The following is a 17,522-nucleotide window of genomic DNA, read 5'->3' on the forward strand; positions in this document are numbered from 1 at the left end:
TTTAAACACAAACCGTTCCCGAGCGCCATTTTGAATCCAGTAGGCATTGATTGCGTTGTTTGTGTTTTCCCACCCGTATTCCGTTCCATCCTGTATAGGTAGGAGGCTCGCATGGAGGACTGACCAACCCTGAAACAGATCGCCGATTACGCGTAGCCAATCCAAAGCAAGAAGGCGGGGTTTGTTCGGAATACGGGTGCGCGTATTCCTTGACTGTAGAGAGCAAAGATGGTACATAGGAGAGACTTTGACGCGTCCGTTTAGAGGAATTTTTGACAGGATTGCTGTAGAAACCGAGTCTCGTTGGAAGTCCTACCGAGTCTCGGAAGACGTTTGATTAGTTTGATGTGGTTGTATGAGGAATTTGGTGGTTTCGGTGTGGATATTTTGGGAATGTTTGGACATAGCAGCTCGGTTTTGCTTTGGGTCGCGCGAGACACTTTTACTGAGGGGATGTTAGCTAGCGTGCTAACAGAGACTCGGTTAGCTTAAACACTCCGGACTGAAACGCTGAAAACTTGGATTTTTAAGACAAAAAACCTTCTCAAACAGCCGCCTGGTCGTTATTTGTTCGCTGTACGCCGAAAGGTCCGTGTAATACCGACGTTTCCTGGACGGCTACGTGCTGTTTGGACAATAAATCCTGTCGTCTCGATGTGTTTTTTTTCTTGGACCGAGATGATGTGGATTTATCCGTGTGGACGAATTCAAACTCGACCCGAAATGTTTAGTATTTGTATGTAACATTACTCGTGTATAACAGCGTAACCTGACATGTATTTATGAATTTGTAACTCGAGTCAAAATCTCGAGGCTTGAGGTGAATGTTGTGATCAGAGGCGCAAGGTGTTTATTCTCGTAATGAGTAATAATATAATCAGGAGAAAATGCTGTCTAAACGGTGGACAGAAAGTGTAGTCGTCATCACTTTTTAAAACATTTAATTTTTAACCCCACAAAAAGTCCTAAGATTCATCCTGAAGTTGACAAGAAAAGCAGATCCGATGGCGACGCTGTCACTCTGCTGTCCGGACTGTATTTTATCACTCGGTAGCTGAAACGTGAAGCTGAAAACGCTTTCATGAAGACTCTCTTGATCTTAGTGACAATTCATGAACATTCGGAAGAAAATCCTGAAGACCGAGGCAGAGACAGATCCATCATCTGTGCATGATTGATTTCGGATTTTATTCTGAACTCAGGACTAAAAATCATCCGCTTCTGAAGATGGGATCTGCGACTAAACTTGCCTTCGCCGTTTTCCTCATCTCCTGCTCATCAGGTGGGTCTTAAATACGATTTAAAAACACTAATCGACATAAAACAAAGTGACTAAACAACTCAGAATGCTGTGTACACAGGATATATGAAGTCCATGATCACCAATGATTGTAATTTGTTTATAAATAACGTCATTTTTTTTGACAGCTGGTGCTTTTTGTCCTCCTAATAATAGAGCAATCAATTAAAATAACAACAATAATAAGAGATGTTTTATACTGAACGTTTATCTTCACATCCACATCAATGACTTGGATATGAAACATATGAATTGTTGTCTTTCTCTCTCTCACACACACACACACACACCCATTCCTCCCTTTTACGTCACTTCCTCTACAGGTTAAACATAAAACATGTAGGATCCTGATTACCTTTGTGTACAGCTGTGTAAACAATAATAATAATAATAATAAGGTGTCCTACTTTGGTGCTTAGTGCTTGGCCCCCTAGATATCAACGTAGATCTCAACATGTGATACTGTGTGACGCCATCATAGTGAACATGGCTCACGATTACATGACATTACACAGCAATCCAGCTTTGCAGGTAATGATGGCATTTTTCTGTGAAAATATCAAGAGGGGAAATCTTCCTAAAGTACACGCAACACGATAAAAACTTCATCTTAAATGCTTTTTTTAAAACTGTTTTGCTGCATAAACTCTGGAAAGAAAATTGTCCACAGCACTAGTTTAGTAAAAAGAAATCCGTTGTTCTTGAGGATCAGCAGCCATCCATCCTAGCTGCATTAGACAGATAACACTAACGTTAGCTAGCATCGAAACACGTACGTGTGCACCTTTTATGGCCAGTGCATAAAAATGAATCCAGATCAACGTAAACCGAGATAAATGTAATTGCCCATACGATGTAGGTGACTCATTTGTTATTGGTTTTGGTGAGCGTTAATGCATCCATATGATATGTAGCAGAAAAGACCGTGGTCGCTAAAACAGATACTGGTTAAAGTCTATCAGAACTGTTGCACATGTACACGGATAAAATTTCCTACGCCTGATGTCCTAGCTGCATCCCTCATGTCGTCATGAATACAGCCTCTTGTCCTGTGTTTTATTTGCTTATTGTCGATATAAGAATTGTGCGTCTTGTCCTATAACAAGGCATGGGGGCGTATTATAAGACATGACCTGTAGTAGACAAATTTCCCACTTACCACAAATGTATTCAATCAGCCAAGACACATCTGGCATCCAAATATCCCTCCTTCACCTTGTGCACATGTAGATTATTAGTGGAATCCTCATCTAGGTTTGATTATTTTTACTGTAGCTCATAATATTCTTTGCCAAAGTTTGCCAAAAATTCATCATTTATGCATGAAGATTTGTCAGATCCCTGGAAACTGTTACTTCACAGCTGGATAGAAATATTTTATTTGAGACATCACAATGAAAAACTCAACAGTACGAATGCAGAATTTTAGACCTTTACCAATCCTACAGGCCAGTAGTGATGAATTAATAAATAGAAATGGACTCGCACTGCTTTTGAATGCTTGTTGTGCTTCATATACCAAGCTGTAAAACCTGCATGTTTGTAAAGTTTATGTACTCTGTATAACTTCTAAAGACGAAGAAGCTGGTGAGCATCAACAGGTTCGACTCGGATATCTTAATAATACTCAAATGTTTGCAATGTGTTCTGTTTCCTTCCTATGGTGTGTGTGTGTGAGAGATAGATAGACACACATGCGTGCCGTTGTATCTCTGGAGTTGGGCCGATGCCCAGAACAAGGTTAATTACACTTTCACTTTTCTGATAGAGAGAGGACGGGATTAGATAGGAACAGAAGAGAGACGTTTACAGCGGAAACGTGAGTTTGTGTGTTTTCAGGATCCGGATCATGCCGGGAGTTTGATCTTGTGTGTTTACAAAGGATAGGGAATGAAAGGTCAAGAAAAAATTCAAGAGCCCTTCAAACAGACATACAGCTTGATTCCAGATTGATCAGTACACAGGTCTGTACACAGAGTGTTATGAGAAAGCCTGGTTCTATGTGACACTGCGATCACGATCACACTGTGCAGATTACCGTTACTCCAGAGCTGCTCAACATCGTCTTAAATAACTGGGGTCACTGTAGGAGGCCGGCCCTGGCGATGCGACAAACTTCATCCTCTTTTTAAGGTTAGCCCACGGAGCTTCCTCAGCTATATTCCAAGGTTAACAGAGCTCAGAAAATCCCAGACCTCTAATACACACACATTCACAGGGAAGCTTCTGTTAAAGCCATGAAGGCAGACTGTCTTTGTTGTAAAGATGATAGCAAATTATTTTGTGTTTATCCTTGTTCCCATAAGCACATCTATTCTGAAGACAATTTCAACCCAATCGTTATAGTCTGGAAAATTTGGGCTTATCTAGAAAGACATTTCTGGGTTTTTTTTAATACTTACAAAAAATGCAGATGTTTTGTATCTTGCATTAGAAAAGTTGAACCATTTAATTTGTGTGTCTTTTATAAACAGTGAAAAAAGATAAGTCAAGCTGGGTAAAATCAATCCATGTCAGTGCTCTGAGATGTTTGTCATTATTTTAATTGTGCAGTCATAGATTCCTGATTCAGGGCTTCTGATTCAACACAAACATCTGGATTTGTAGGCTTTATGGAAACTGTTGTTGAACATCCACCCAGTCACAAATTTTTATCAGAGTTATTCCTCTTGAGAAATAAAGACCGTAAACTAGTCTGACTAAACAGACGTGTGTCATGAAAAACATTTTTTTTCCTCCCCTAGAAATTGTTCAGTCGTGAGTGTAGCTTGTAGTGGACTTTTTGTAGGGCAGCTTGTAGCCTGACTAACTATGTATTTTTCAAGCAGCTGATATTCTCAATGCCAAAAAATCCCAACATCCTTATTTTGTTCAGTGTGTCATGCCATCTCGAATCAGTCAGACAAAGCAGCACACACGCTTTCACTTACTGCTACGTCCTGTTTGATAGGCAGCCTGCAAGAACACGGCTAAGAACCGTGCACACGTTTTAAGGGAAAAAATGTCGCCTGAATCGGGATGATTAGTGAGGAGATCACAGAGGGTCGAGGTGGTACACATGGGGCTGCTGGTTCTGGTTCCTGTAACCCCCTCCCTTGGCCCCAACATTTTGAATTCCTGTGCTAAGTGCATGAGCCCCAAAGGAGCAGAGCGTCACTCGGCAGCTATGAGAAGGGATAAGACAGATGCTGTGCTAACATACTCTCTCTCTCTCTCTCTCTCTCTCTCTCGCTCTCGCGCTCGCTCTCGCTCGTCTCCAGCCATTCTGGCTCCATGCTGTCCAGGTCAGAAGGGCACAGCACAGGCATATGCCTATATTAAATTCTCCTAATTGGCTGTTCTTTTTTTTAAATACCTGGTTTACTATGGCTTTATTTTTTAAAGGATAATCAATACTAAAAATGAGTATCCTTTAAAAAAATGGGCAAGCTGCTATAGCTTTTAAACCTAACCTCATAATGTAGACAGAATGATAGGATTTGAAGATGATCTGGTTGCTGTTAGATATCAGAGCAGCAGTGACATGTTGTGCGTTATGTTGTGAACGTGTGCGATGTCGAGCAACGCAAAACAGATTTCGCACGTCGTTCGAAACGAGTTGCCTGGCTTCACTCCTGAGAGTTTGTCAGTATAGACAGAGCTTTGGTTGTGGTGGTGTTTTAAAAAGAGCAGGTTTATTGGGGTAGAAAGGTGAGGGGGACGTTTTGAAATGTTCACATTATAAATGTCTTGTAGCAGTGATCGTCTCTTCACAGACTCAGCCCTGCGACCAGGAGCCTTTTCACAACGGGAAAGATCACATTGTCGATTCGCAGAATCTCACAAGTGTGATATTTTTGTGTGTGTGTGCTCATGTGGGAGAGAAAGAGCGAAGTTGCTGGTGTGAAAGGAAGTGGCTCAGCCTGCCAGCGTGAGCGTATTCTGCATGTGTTTGTGTGTTGGCAGCCTTTGCCTGCGTGTGTGGGCGTGTGTATATTCGAGGGTCCGGTAAGGCGCATTCGGAGGCACTCGAGGACGCCTTTAGAGGAAAAACTCGGCAGTGATTACAGAGCAGGAGTCGGGAGCGAGGGCCGCGCTGTTCAGAGGAGGCACAAACATTAACAGGATAATCACAGGCTCCGAAATGCTTCGTGGTGGAGAGATGTGTCCGTTTTTATCACGCCTGATACTGTGTATTAGTTTTTTTTTCTGGTGTAAATTTCATGATTATATCTTGCACATCATATCAGCGGCATCAAATTGCACTTAAAAAAAATAGCAGCTCTAACAGTAGCTGTATGGTGAAGTCTCCATTGTTAGTGCAGAGGGAAAGCTTTGCATTTTCTGGCTCAGAAAAGTCTTTATGGTGGAGAGAGTTGTGCTTTTTTTGCCAATGGGATGAACAGCTCTTCTTTATGTTTTCTTTTTTTGTTGTTGTTTTAAATCCAAGCCAGTTATTCCATTGTCTCAGATCAAATAACGGACCAAATCAAATCATTTGTGACAAGCGGAACGGTTTTGTGTCTTTTTGCATACGGAGTGAATAAGACAGCGGCATTTGGCTTTAGCTCTTTCTTATTTCATGGTGTAATTGCACTAAATCCAACAAGAATTCCATGACTACTTCACCTAATATTTCTATAAAGTCTCTGTGTTTAAGTTCTGGGTTTAATGATCTCCCAGATTTTTTATGCCTGGATGAGTTGGAAGAACTCACAGGTTCACAAATGTCTTTTTAAATTCAGAATTCAGTCAAAATAAGTTCGAGTCTCACCAGAAGTTTGATTTTTCAACCTTTAACATCCATCTGTTTAGTATTTACATTGTCTTTGGCTTTCTGTTGTGGAGTTGTTGTTGTTGTTGTTTTTTCTGCCTCCCAGTTTGAGAGAATCCGCCAGTTACTACAGGAAACCCACAGGAAAAAAAAAATCAAACCCAAAACTTTTCCTCGTCTAATCATTGGAGTCAGTGCAGTATTACTGAAGAGCTCTACCACAGACCTTAACCAGTACAATCAGGATAATTATTAACAGTCCTCACACGTTACAATACAGCACATCCCATAATAACACAAGGACACTGTTACCATGGTGCAATAGAGAACGCATTCATCTTTAGCTTCCCTACACAATCTATTATATTATATTATACCAGGTTATGATTGTGATAGATGAGAGATGTGCTTGCTTTTATATTTTGTGCCACGTGAACTTCAGAGAGGGTTATGTTTCTCAGTGATTTGTAGCCTCTTTATAGGCCTCCAAAGATCCTCTGGGATTTAGCTTGGGCAGAAATCCTTCAAATGTTGTTATAGGCCCAATCTTAAAGGGGAGAAATGTACCTTTTAGGTTCAGGCTTGTTCCTAAAGGGTCAGGCTGCATTTCTCAAGGATAAAGGAAGCCCAGATCGACTTTGTATCTGCTATAATATAAATGATGATAAGAACTTGTTCTTCACAATTTCAGAGCATTAAATGTGCCTCTAAATGGATAATAACGATCGTGTGCTCATCTTGGCCCTCGGACTTGAATTGAATGTTCCTACATAATTTGGTTTTTCCGATCCTCTGTTGATGGCTGTTAGATTATCGCTGCAGGATCACAGGTTTGTGATTATTCACTGTCACGTTGTTAGCGTTCTGATTTTAGATTCACAGCATTGTGTTTTACGGAAGCAGAGAGCCATCAGACGAGTTCTGATTTGAGCTCATAGATAGGCAAAGTTTGCAAAGGCAAAGAAAAAGCGTGACTAAAATATTCCTCACCTTTATAAACTATTTAGCGAGCATGTTTCTATCAGCGACTCTCTCTTTCACACACACACACCTACCTCCATCATGATCTGCTTTGCTGCAGCGAGTCGTGATGAAGGTTATTGTGACTGAACGCTCTGTTTGTCCTGTGTGCGTGATTGTGTTTGACTTTCATCCTTATGGGTGACTGATGCGCCGCTTCACCCTGACCTTAACCTTTAAACACTCAGCATTCAATAAATCAATCCGTACTGGTGTGAGCCGGTTACCGTGCCTACCCGTGTATACGTCTTTGTCATGGACCGTGTCCTGTGTGTCGTACCATACCATGAATGTAAATACTGTAAATAAAACTCTGAAAGTTTGGTATAGTTCAGATAGTATCAGATTTTTAAGTCCTGCAGAAAGCAAGCACACTTTGATGAATGTACTTTTCTTTCCAGAGGCTCCTCTTATTTATTGTCTTATCAATAAGTTTTTTTTTAAGTTTATTTTGGATTGCATTTGAAATGTTTTATCATCGCATCATCATAGTGGAGTTCAGTTTAGTTTAGGATAAAGAAATTTAGATGTAAAGCACAGATACCTAACTTTTGCAGATGTGATCGTTTTTTTTTTCTTCTTTTTTTTAACGCACAATGAATTTCCCAGAGTGGAAATAACACCGCTGACACAGAGTGATTAATGCGGTTATGGTTCTGACAGGTGTGTGTGTGTGTGTGTGTGTGTGTGTGTGTGTGGGAGGGAAGGAGTAAGTGCAATTCGACTGAACATGGCAGGAAGATTAATGGGTGACGGTTATGACTGCATATTTGCCTAGAACATTACTGCATAACAGGTGTATCAGCCCTGTATAGAGCGAGCGTTCAGTCCTCCTCCACGCAGGCACACAGCGAGAGCGTAAAATAGTTCCTGTGACAATAACGGCGCTTAGCGCTAACAGAGTCGTTCCATTCCTAGTACATGGAAAGCACCAATGTATAAAAGCTCTCACTTTAAATCTGAACAAAGAGCGAGAGAAAGCGCTCTGTTGAAGAGTGCAGCTGTTTCACTTCATCATCAAGAGATTAGGAGTTCACATCACCGTGACGCCAGGAGTCAAAAGACCGATTCACAAGCTCACAAACAGATGTGCTGTCTCAACCCGTATCGGCTCACGTAACCAAAACGGCCGAATCCGTCCTGCTGAGCTTTTCACGTGATTGTGTTAGTAAGACGTGAAAATGCCAGAGAAATCTGTAGCAGAGCGAGTACAGCTCCAGGATGACACCACAGCTGTGTCTTTTTTTTTTTTTCTTAAAATGTAGCTAAGAACTAACACGAAGACGAGTGTGAAGCCATGGCCTCGTTCTTTACAAAGGTCTTGATGAAGTTTGTGATGATGAGCGCTGTGTTTATGACCCTTACAAAAAGTCACAAGTCAGACGTTCTCTCTGTACGTTGAACTCATTGTACGTGTACAATAAATTTGTCTATATTCTGTCAGATCAAGATTCAAAGTATGTGTGTGTGTGTTTGAGAGAGAAAGGTTGGCATCAGTAACTGCTGGAGAGAGTGAGATTAATGGCTTACAGTGTTATGACAGTACAGTGTGAGTGTGAGATTGAGCGGTATATGGATGACTGCAGTTTGTGATTGAGTAAAAGAGGCTATTTCCTGATGGAAGAGCCTCAGGTTAAATGTTTAAGGTGTTTAGGCTGTGTGTGAAATGTGTCCTTGTGATTGGGGTGTGTGTGAGAAAGCAGAGATGAGAGAGACAAAAAACAAAATAGAGACACATATGCAGAGAGACCGAGGGGGAATAAGAGATGGAGGCTGAAAAAGAGATTGCAACGTGAGAGGCATGCAGAGAGAGCGAGATATAGACACAGACACCATAAAAGAGAGAGGGAGAAATGCAGACAAGATAAAATGACCAAGAAATGGACAGACACGCTCAGAAAAGAGAGAGAGAGACTCTTTTGTGTTTTTGTTTGTTTTAATAGGATTATGCAAGTATTTGAAATCTGCAAATAATGAAACATTCAATGTTTCAAAGTCACATTTAATCACATTTTAGTATCGAATGTTTTCAATTAAAGGTTTTAAAGCCATCAACTCCTTTTTCTTGTGTTGCTATTGTTTTTGTTTCCTGTGTCGTTTTTTGTTGTCAGTGTGTTCAGGGACATTTATGCCATCAGCTCAAAAGCCACAACAAAAATGTCTGAATTTTAAGCCTTTTTACCAAGCGAAGGTTTTGTCTTTTTTTTCTGATCTCATTCACAGCGAGGTGATTCGCTCTGTTTCCGTTTCCAATTCAGCCATTTTGAAGGTTATTTCTAACCGTTTCAAAGAATAAAATGTAAATCAATTGAAGTCTAACTCTTTCATAATGTTATTTAATAGATTTTATATCGCTCAGACATTAAGGATAAATTTATGCTTAACTGCTAGGTCTGAGCTGCTACTCATGAATACCTTTGATGCATTATGGAGGTCCAGTGCATTATAATGTGTGTGTGTGTGTGTGTGTGTGTGTGTGTGTTACCTGCTTTAATGGACCTTGCTGCACAAGTTAGAGATCCTTTATCAGTCATGCCAAAAATAAATGCATAACTGAATGTATATTTAATCTGATTTCATCAAACATGATTAAATTACAAAAAACCCACAAATGTGTCTAGAGGATAATCAGTACTTAAAATTCTTTTGATTGGCAAATAGTGTTGAGAAACTCTTCATAATTGTTATATGGTCTACATAGAAGAAAAATGATTTGAGACTGAATTCATGCTCTGGTGCTGGAATCTTCTCATGGCCTCTAAAGTTTGAACATACCCAAATCCTGCATCCGTTTCAAAAACCCTGTAAGTCTTTACAAATTGCAAAGTTGCACGACAGAAACTGTGTAGCTAAATATTTTATTTTGAAAGGCATTTCCTAATGCCGGGTTTTGTTATCTGTGTGTGTGTGTGTGTGCGTGTGCGCGCGCGCGCACACTGAACTCGCACACAAAGGAACGTGTTCATTCTGCACATTCTAGGCTTAAGCCTGTCAGTCTAACGTATTTTTCAGCAAGCAGTTCTGTGGTTTGGTTCTGCTGATTCTCTTGCCTCCTAATGAAGTGGACGTGTGCTTTCTAAGCTAGCTTTGTACCAGGATTCACACTGTGGCCACTAAATTATCCTGCTTAACCGTCCGGGTCCTTAAATCTATCCCCCTTTCACCATGTTGACTCCATGCCAGGCTGCGTTTAAAACCTCCTCCGGGTTGTTAAAGAGGCGCGCAGAGCGACGTTCTGCTACGCTACATCGAAGGAATGAGCGTTATGTGCAGCTCGAGTGGCGCGAAGGGCACCAAGCAGGAACGCAGAGCGCTATTGAGGGTACAGTAGAGGGGCAGATTTCCAGGCCCGAATGAATGTGGTGCAGGGAAAAGGTCAACGTTTAGGTTTATGGTGCACCGTTAGCACCTAAGATGAAGTATGAGCTTGTTATTTAGCTGTGCTGGACCGCAGGACGCTATTTTAGCCAAGTACATGTGTTGTGTTCAGATGTGGTTGTGTTCATCATGTTTACAAGAAGATTGCCCATGAACAAGACATTCATCTTTTATATGGCACTTCAGAAGTCGAAACTTTACAAACCAGCCCAGTTTTTTTGATGCAGCGAAGTGTTTAGACTTGTTTTGAGCATAGAATTAGTCTTTAGGTTTGGTAAAGTATTAGTTTTTAGGTTTATTAGTAGTCTTTGTGGTGTGTGGAGTGCAGTATCAGCGTTTAGGTTTGGGTGTTTATTGTTGGTTTGTGATATCAGTGTTTTGGTTTCGGTATCAGTGTGAAGATGTGGATAAGTAGAGTTGTGGTTGGGGACGTGGTGTTTGTGGTACAGTGTCGGTGTTTAGGTCTGGGTGTTTAGTTGTAGTTTGGTAAATAGAGTTACGGTTGCAGTGTTTGAGTATGTTGGTGACTGGAGTACAGTGTTGGGTATGTGGTATTATTGGGTGGTATCATTGTATAGATTTGTGCTGTTCGTTGTACTGTTTCTGTGTTCAGATTTAGTGGTGTTCTTACTGTACCGGTTTAGATTTTTCTAGTTGGTGTTGGTTGTACAGTATCGGTGTTTAGATTTGGATTGGAGCAGGCACTGTTGGTGTTTGGAGTACAGTTTCAGTCAGGGTGTTTTGTGGCGGGGCAGCTGCCGCTCTGCAGTGTAATTGAAGTGGAGACTGATTGGCTGCGCTGCATTCCAGCCTGGATTAAGAGATCAGATTCTGCGGCCGTGTTCTGCTTTTTACTGACCCTGTGGAAAGAGTGCTGCCTTTCAACCTCCTCATTCTCTCTCTCTCTCTCTCTCTCTCCTCTCTCTCTCTCTCTCTCTCTCTCTCTCTCTCTGTCTCTCTCTCTCTCTGTCTCTCTCTCTGTCTCTCTCTCTCTCTCTCTCTCTCTCTCTCTCTCAGAAGGTTCTGAATTTCTAAAACCAATAAAGCATTTTACATGCAAATCCCATTTATTCCTTATTCCTTTTCATAGCTTTCCTTTTGCCCGGTTCCTCTCGGCGGGTCATGGTGTTGTGACTTGATCTGTACATACATTATTGGTTACAGTGAGCAGAATATTTCGTTTCAGGATGTGTCCAAATCGAGGTACTTCTCTTCCTATTCCTATTTCTGTCAGCTGGCATTTTAGAGGAGCGTAATGACATGTTCTTTCAGGGAACAGCAAGAAGCTTACACGTTTTTTTTTTTTGTTTGTTTTTTTTCACGTCCTCGTGTTCTATTAAGGAGCCGCATGCACGTCGTTTGTTTCCTTCAGAGATGCATTACAGAAAGTTGTGTGTAAGAACGTGGCTTTCTCACGATCTTCAGTGTAACGTTCCTGATTAGGACAAAATATTTAGATTAAGATAAAGTAGGGAACATTGTTCTTCCCTTCATTGTTTTCTTGAACAGGCCATGTTCATTTGGACCACTCTCTTATCCAGAGTTGCTTCCACAAGCCATTTACAGGCCGGTCTCTCTGGAGCTGCCTGGGTTAAGTGCTTCCTTTAGGGGACACAATAACAGCAGCAGGATGCTATCAATCAGCATCGAACCCCTGACTTTCTGGGTCAGGGCCAAGTTCTGTTGCTTCAGGTATATTGTCATTTATGAGGCAACACTGTCATTATCCAGTTATTAACACATTAGTTACCAGTTATAAATACTACATTACTGATGTATTGATTATTGAGGGACACCTGCACAGCCTGTCAGCCAATCATGTGGCAGCAAAATCTCATGCATAAGATCAGGTCTGAGGAGAACAGAATAACTCCAATAACTCTTTGTATCCACGGTGAGATAAAAAGCATCTCCGGACACTCTGAAACCTGAAACTTAAGGCCCTAGAGACTTGAAGGACGTTTAAAGACGCAACATCACGGTCCGTGCAAACTTGCAGCGCGTAGAGCTAGCGTTCACTCGCTTTCTCCTCGCCCTCGTTCTCCTCGTCTCCCGCTCGAAAACACTTGCTTTTGTAAATGTACAGTGTTACTTCTGGGCCTGAATGGAGGTCTTTTGAGCTCGTTAAATTATTGAGCGTGGTCAAAGTTGTCTGTCAGCAGAAACCTTAAACAGCTCGGAGACTCTTCGTCCCCAGCTCTCGTCCCCTCTCCACTAGTCGTCGTAATACAACCCCCACCTCTCTCTCTCTCGCTCTCTGCCTTTCTCCCTTTTTTTTTTTCTTATCTCTGTCTCCATTTCTGTCTCTGGTTCTGTCTGAGAAAACACACACACACACACACACACACACACACACACACACAAAGAGCGAAAGCCTTTTCAATTGAACAGGCATTATGAGCAGTTCATACAGTGACAGTGTGGTTGAGGCGGAGGCGAGAGGTAAAGATGGGTGTTTCTACAGCGCCGCTGTTTTATCTGAGCGCTTTTCAGACAAGTCCACACTCACCTTTTGATTGGTGTAATGGCTGAGTCTAATTGGCTTATTTTGGCTTTTTGACTGACAGAAGGCCCTAAATGATGCCAAGCTGTCACTGAAATGCTGCTTTGTTCCAGCTACTCTACTTAAGTTTAATGAGAGCCAGGTCTCTGCGCTCTCGCTCTCTTGATGCCAGGACGGCATAATTGGAGCTGAACGCAGGTGTAATTCCTCTGTTGGCAGTTTCAATGTCGCCGCTCAGATCCTAGTATATAATTTATGGATATAACAATACCGATGCTTCCAAGCTCTGATTTTGCTTTATTGGAAAACAGCACTTTTTCTTCTGTATGCATCTTTTTGTGCATCATGACCCATAAATGTACTTTGACGTACCTAAAGAACATTGCAACTTGTAATGGGAAGCAATTTAAATCTTTCTGTACACATTTTGATGTTTTCTGTCTTCTACTAGACACACTCGTCTCAGCCTGATTCACAGTCACTCACATCCTGAGACGTTACCGTTATATTTTTAGCACCACGTTTGCTCCAGTCAAAGATGTAGGGATTTGTCAAAAGTTTGTGCGCCCGAGAACATCACAGCCGATTTTGGCGTGTGGCTGTAAGGATTCGTGTTCATTCAGCTACAGGGACATTAGCGAGATGTCAGACGAGGACGTCTGGGGTACAGCTCGTCCCAAAGTTGTTCGGCAGGGTTGAGGTCAAAGTCACGGCTCTGCGAGTCGGCTCATAAATAACGCATCACTGTAAACATTACCGTGATATTTATTTGATGAAGAAATTCCTCAGCAGCTCTAACAGGCAGCTCCTCTAGTATATAAGGAGTAAAGCATGATGTAGCATTCTATTATAGAAAGAAAAAGCAAGGACATGGTGGTGTGAACATCGATACGCAGTCACAGTTTACCAGTTTGTCTTTAAATCAAGAAATACACAAAGCTTCATTTCAACAGTTGTAAGCTTTCATTTGAGAGTAAGACTTATTTAGGACAAGTCTTACTCTCTCTAACGTTCTGTTCGCAGCTTCACAGCCTTTCACACAACACTCGCACTCCTTCAGGGAAACGCAACACTGTCTTTTGTAACAGAAGCATGAAACAATCTAAAATATTTAACTCCAGCTCTGTCACTTCCTCAAATACAGAGTGTACACCGGGAGGAAAAAATACAAGTCCGTCAATTCTGTCTCCGCTTCTCTCCTCGCTTTAAGGGTACGACAAGTCTCAGGTAAACAGGTGTGGCTGAAAACGTTCTTCAATCAGCGTGGTGGAGTCCAGGTCTTCAGGCCGGGCGCGTCCTCCGAGTGAATGAAACACGCTGGCAGTTTGTCAAAGCATTTCCCTTTCACTTAATCCTGTTTCCTGTGTTATAAGCCAGATGAAGAAGACGACAAACGAGCGCAGGGGCGAGCCAGAGCCTGCTCACAACTGGCAAACCAAAAGCATGTGGATGCTTCTTGATTATCTTTTTTTTCTTTTGCTTTAAATACATTGAAATTATATTCAAACAAAGATGGTAGATTTATTCGGATAACCTGCCAGACTACAACCTGATGACATTATGTAGAAAATAGCGTGATGCCGACTATGGGAAAATAACCCACTGTGGGCCGGCCTGACATGATTTACAAAGTGGTTTATTCCTCTTAATCCACAGCAATTTGTTTACAGGAACAATTTGAATATGGTTTATTGAAGGCGACTCTTCATACTTTCTTTTAACCATCACTCGCAAGCCTGGTTTTGGATTTGTTTATCAGGTGAATGTCTATAATATACCAAACTCAATAGTGTATTTCAGATCGTGGCGAATAAAACAATCCCAAGTAGCATCTATTTCTTCTTAATTCAGGAAGTGTAATATCTGGGCAACAACTGCATAGGAATTCAGAAATATTCATGACTAATTGATCAGACGATTATCGAGTTTGTCTTGTTCTTGGAAGGAAAGTTTAGTCGCAGGTTTACGCCTGACACTTGAGACTCCTTCCAAAAACAGAATACATAAAATTTTCATTTACAGCATTTAGCAGACACTCTTATTCAGAGTGACTTACATTTTTATTTCAGTTCATACACCTCATCAATTGAGGGTTAAGAGCCTTGCTCAGGGGCCCCGCAGTGGCAACTTGGTGGACCTGGGATTCAAACCAATGACCTTCCGATTAGTAGTCGAACACCTTAACCACTGAGCTACCACATCCCCCACATACCACATAAATAAACTCTTAATCTGAAAGCGTCACCAGACATCAAGCGGTTTGTAATCTGTCCGAGCGAAGCATCGCCCAAACGAGTCCCTGTGTAAGCTGTTATTTCAGAAACGATTAAATCTTGACCGAGTGCACGAATTTAAAACTCTCGATATGCTGTTATAGAGAACGACACCTTCAGTACATTTCTGACCAAATCAGAATGGAGAATACAGCAGCACTGCGGCGTAAATTCTTGACTTAACGATGGAAACAGGTTTGCAAAAAAACCCCCAAAGAGCCTTTTTTTTTTTTTTTTTTTTTTTTTAAATGGAGATTTGCTGCGCTATTAACTACAAACTCTTTGTCCTCTCGGCACGCTGCCAAATGTCCCAGAACATTCCTTCTGTAATTCCAGTAATGACCAGTTCATGAACTAGAGATAATCTATGCAGTCTCCGGCAGTAATGAATATGTTCTTTAATCAACACGGGCGACTCCGTTACGGTTGCACACACTGTGTTTACGTCAGAGCATCAAGGCGTGTGTGACCATGTGAAAGCAACTGGAAGACCACGATTCCTTGATGGCTGGATAGATAGATGTACTGCAGTACCATGTACACAGATTAATTCATAATTACTCACCACTTTGAAACAGAGAAGCCTCCTTGGCATTTACCTTTCGGTTGATTGGTGCTGATGGCCATGCAGGGACATTTATGAGGGAGAACAGGAGCAGTCGCAGTACAGAGAAGTTCTGCCGTCAGACTGAGTGGAGTCCTCTTTAATCGACCCTCCAGCTTCACCGACAGTGCACTTTGCTGCAGGTCGTCTGTTGGCTAATACCCAGTTTAGCTGCCTATAAAAAACTTTATTGTGTGCTTTCTGGTGGTGGTAGTGGAGCACGATGTTCCTGAGCATCTCTAAATGGCCTTGTCTAATGAAAGTCTCTTTTAATTATTAAACCCAAGCTAGGTTCTGAATGTACTGTTGATTTCGATGATTTTCGCTGGAGGAAATAAAGCATTGTTGTGCCTATTGTGTGGTGTTGTGTTTGCATTTGTAGACAAACCCGGTATCGGTAGATTGGATATCAGAGAAAACATCAGATACTATAACAGACAGACGGGAATTGAATTTCAGGGAACAAATCTGTTTTTAAACCAGGAAAACAAAATAATAATAATGGTTCTTTTTTTTTTCTTTTGTTGGGCTTGATTTTTATAACATTTATATTTTAAAAAAGTTTATTCTGTTCGTTTAATGACAACATGTCAGAGGGTAAACTTTTTTTTTATTTACAATTTCTTAAATGATTGTACTAGCACACTCAGACTAAATGCTAAATGTGTAGAAGTTTGTAGGTTATGTATGATGATGATGATGATGATGATAACCGGAATAATAATTACTGGATATCGTGGCAGTGTGATTTGGATGAAGCCTGGTGATGCTTGAGCAGGTCAAATGGTTATTTTTATAGTCAGCATTCAGCTTTAAACAGTGACGTAAAAAAAAAAAAAAACAACTGAAAGGTTCAGTCGTTGCTTTAAGGATTTAAACACTTGAATGCATGCTGTTTTAGAAAACTAGCCAGATAGAGAGTTACTGTTCCCACCCAGGGGGTGATTATATATTTATAATATAATTTCCCCCAATAACAGGATGTCCTGGCGTGTTCTATTTCTCTTAGATTTAATGTAACATCTGTAAGTCAAGTTAGTTACCTAACTACATTTATTATATAGCAGGTCAGAGCCATATCCGTCTCATCACCCACGTATTCTGTGGTTTGATATTCAGCGCTTGTCTCCTCACATCGTGGCTTGCGTCTGCATGTTTTCCCTCTGAGCTCTGCGTGCTTCGTGCTCCGAGCACAGAGCCAATTCCAGGTGAACACGAGCTTCTCTCGCTAACTGCCTGTGGCTAACCGCTACCATGCGCTTCGGCCGTGTGTGACGGTGCGCAGGAGTGTGGAGTTCTGTTCATACCAGCGGATTATTTCTGGGTTTGTCGCTCGGGTTAAAAGCCGAGCAGCTTCCTGTTCATACTTGTGGTTGCGGTTTTGTTTGTGGTGGTGTTTACGGCAGCAGTCGTGCGCTCGGACTCCAGTTTGTGGCCGTCATTGTTCTCAGGAAATAAAATCTTCAAGACACCGAGTCGCAATCTTTTATGCTCTGTCGTGACGTGGAATTCGGTTAACTTGGTATCAAACGTGTTTTCTGTGATTTTAAATCTGTGCTGATTGCTTCAGTTTTCCCCACACAATCTCTACACATTATTCAGTTTGCAACATTATTTTGAGTAACAGGAAGCTAAAGAAAGGATGTTTCTAAATTTTGAAACACAACATGCAGCATTCAGAAACTGGGTGT

General features: G+C 41.4%; 1 protein-coding gene across 1 annotated transcript in view; it reads left to right on the forward strand.

Moving 5' to 3' along the window:
• Positions 1-83: 83 nt before the first annotated feature.
• The window catches only part of acvr2ab (activin A receptor type 2Ab), a 31,624-nt gene continuing 14,185 nt past the window's right edge, over positions 84-17,522 (forward strand). Inside the window, exon 1 of the mRNA XM_060868806.1 lies at positions 84-1,282. Within this exon, the coding sequence (XP_060724789.1) occupies positions 1,171-1,282 (112 nt within the window). The 5' untranslated portion in view covers positions 84-1,170. The remainder of the gene's footprint in view (positions 1,283-17,522) is intronic.

The sequence above is a fragment of the Tachysurus vachellii genome, chromosome 4 (genome assembly GCF_030014155.1).
Source record: "Tachysurus vachellii isolate PV-2020 chromosome 4, HZAU_Pvac_v1, whole genome shotgun sequence".
Taxonomy (NCBI): Eukaryota; Metazoa; Chordata; class Actinopteri; order Siluriformes; family Bagridae; genus Tachysurus; species Tachysurus vachellii.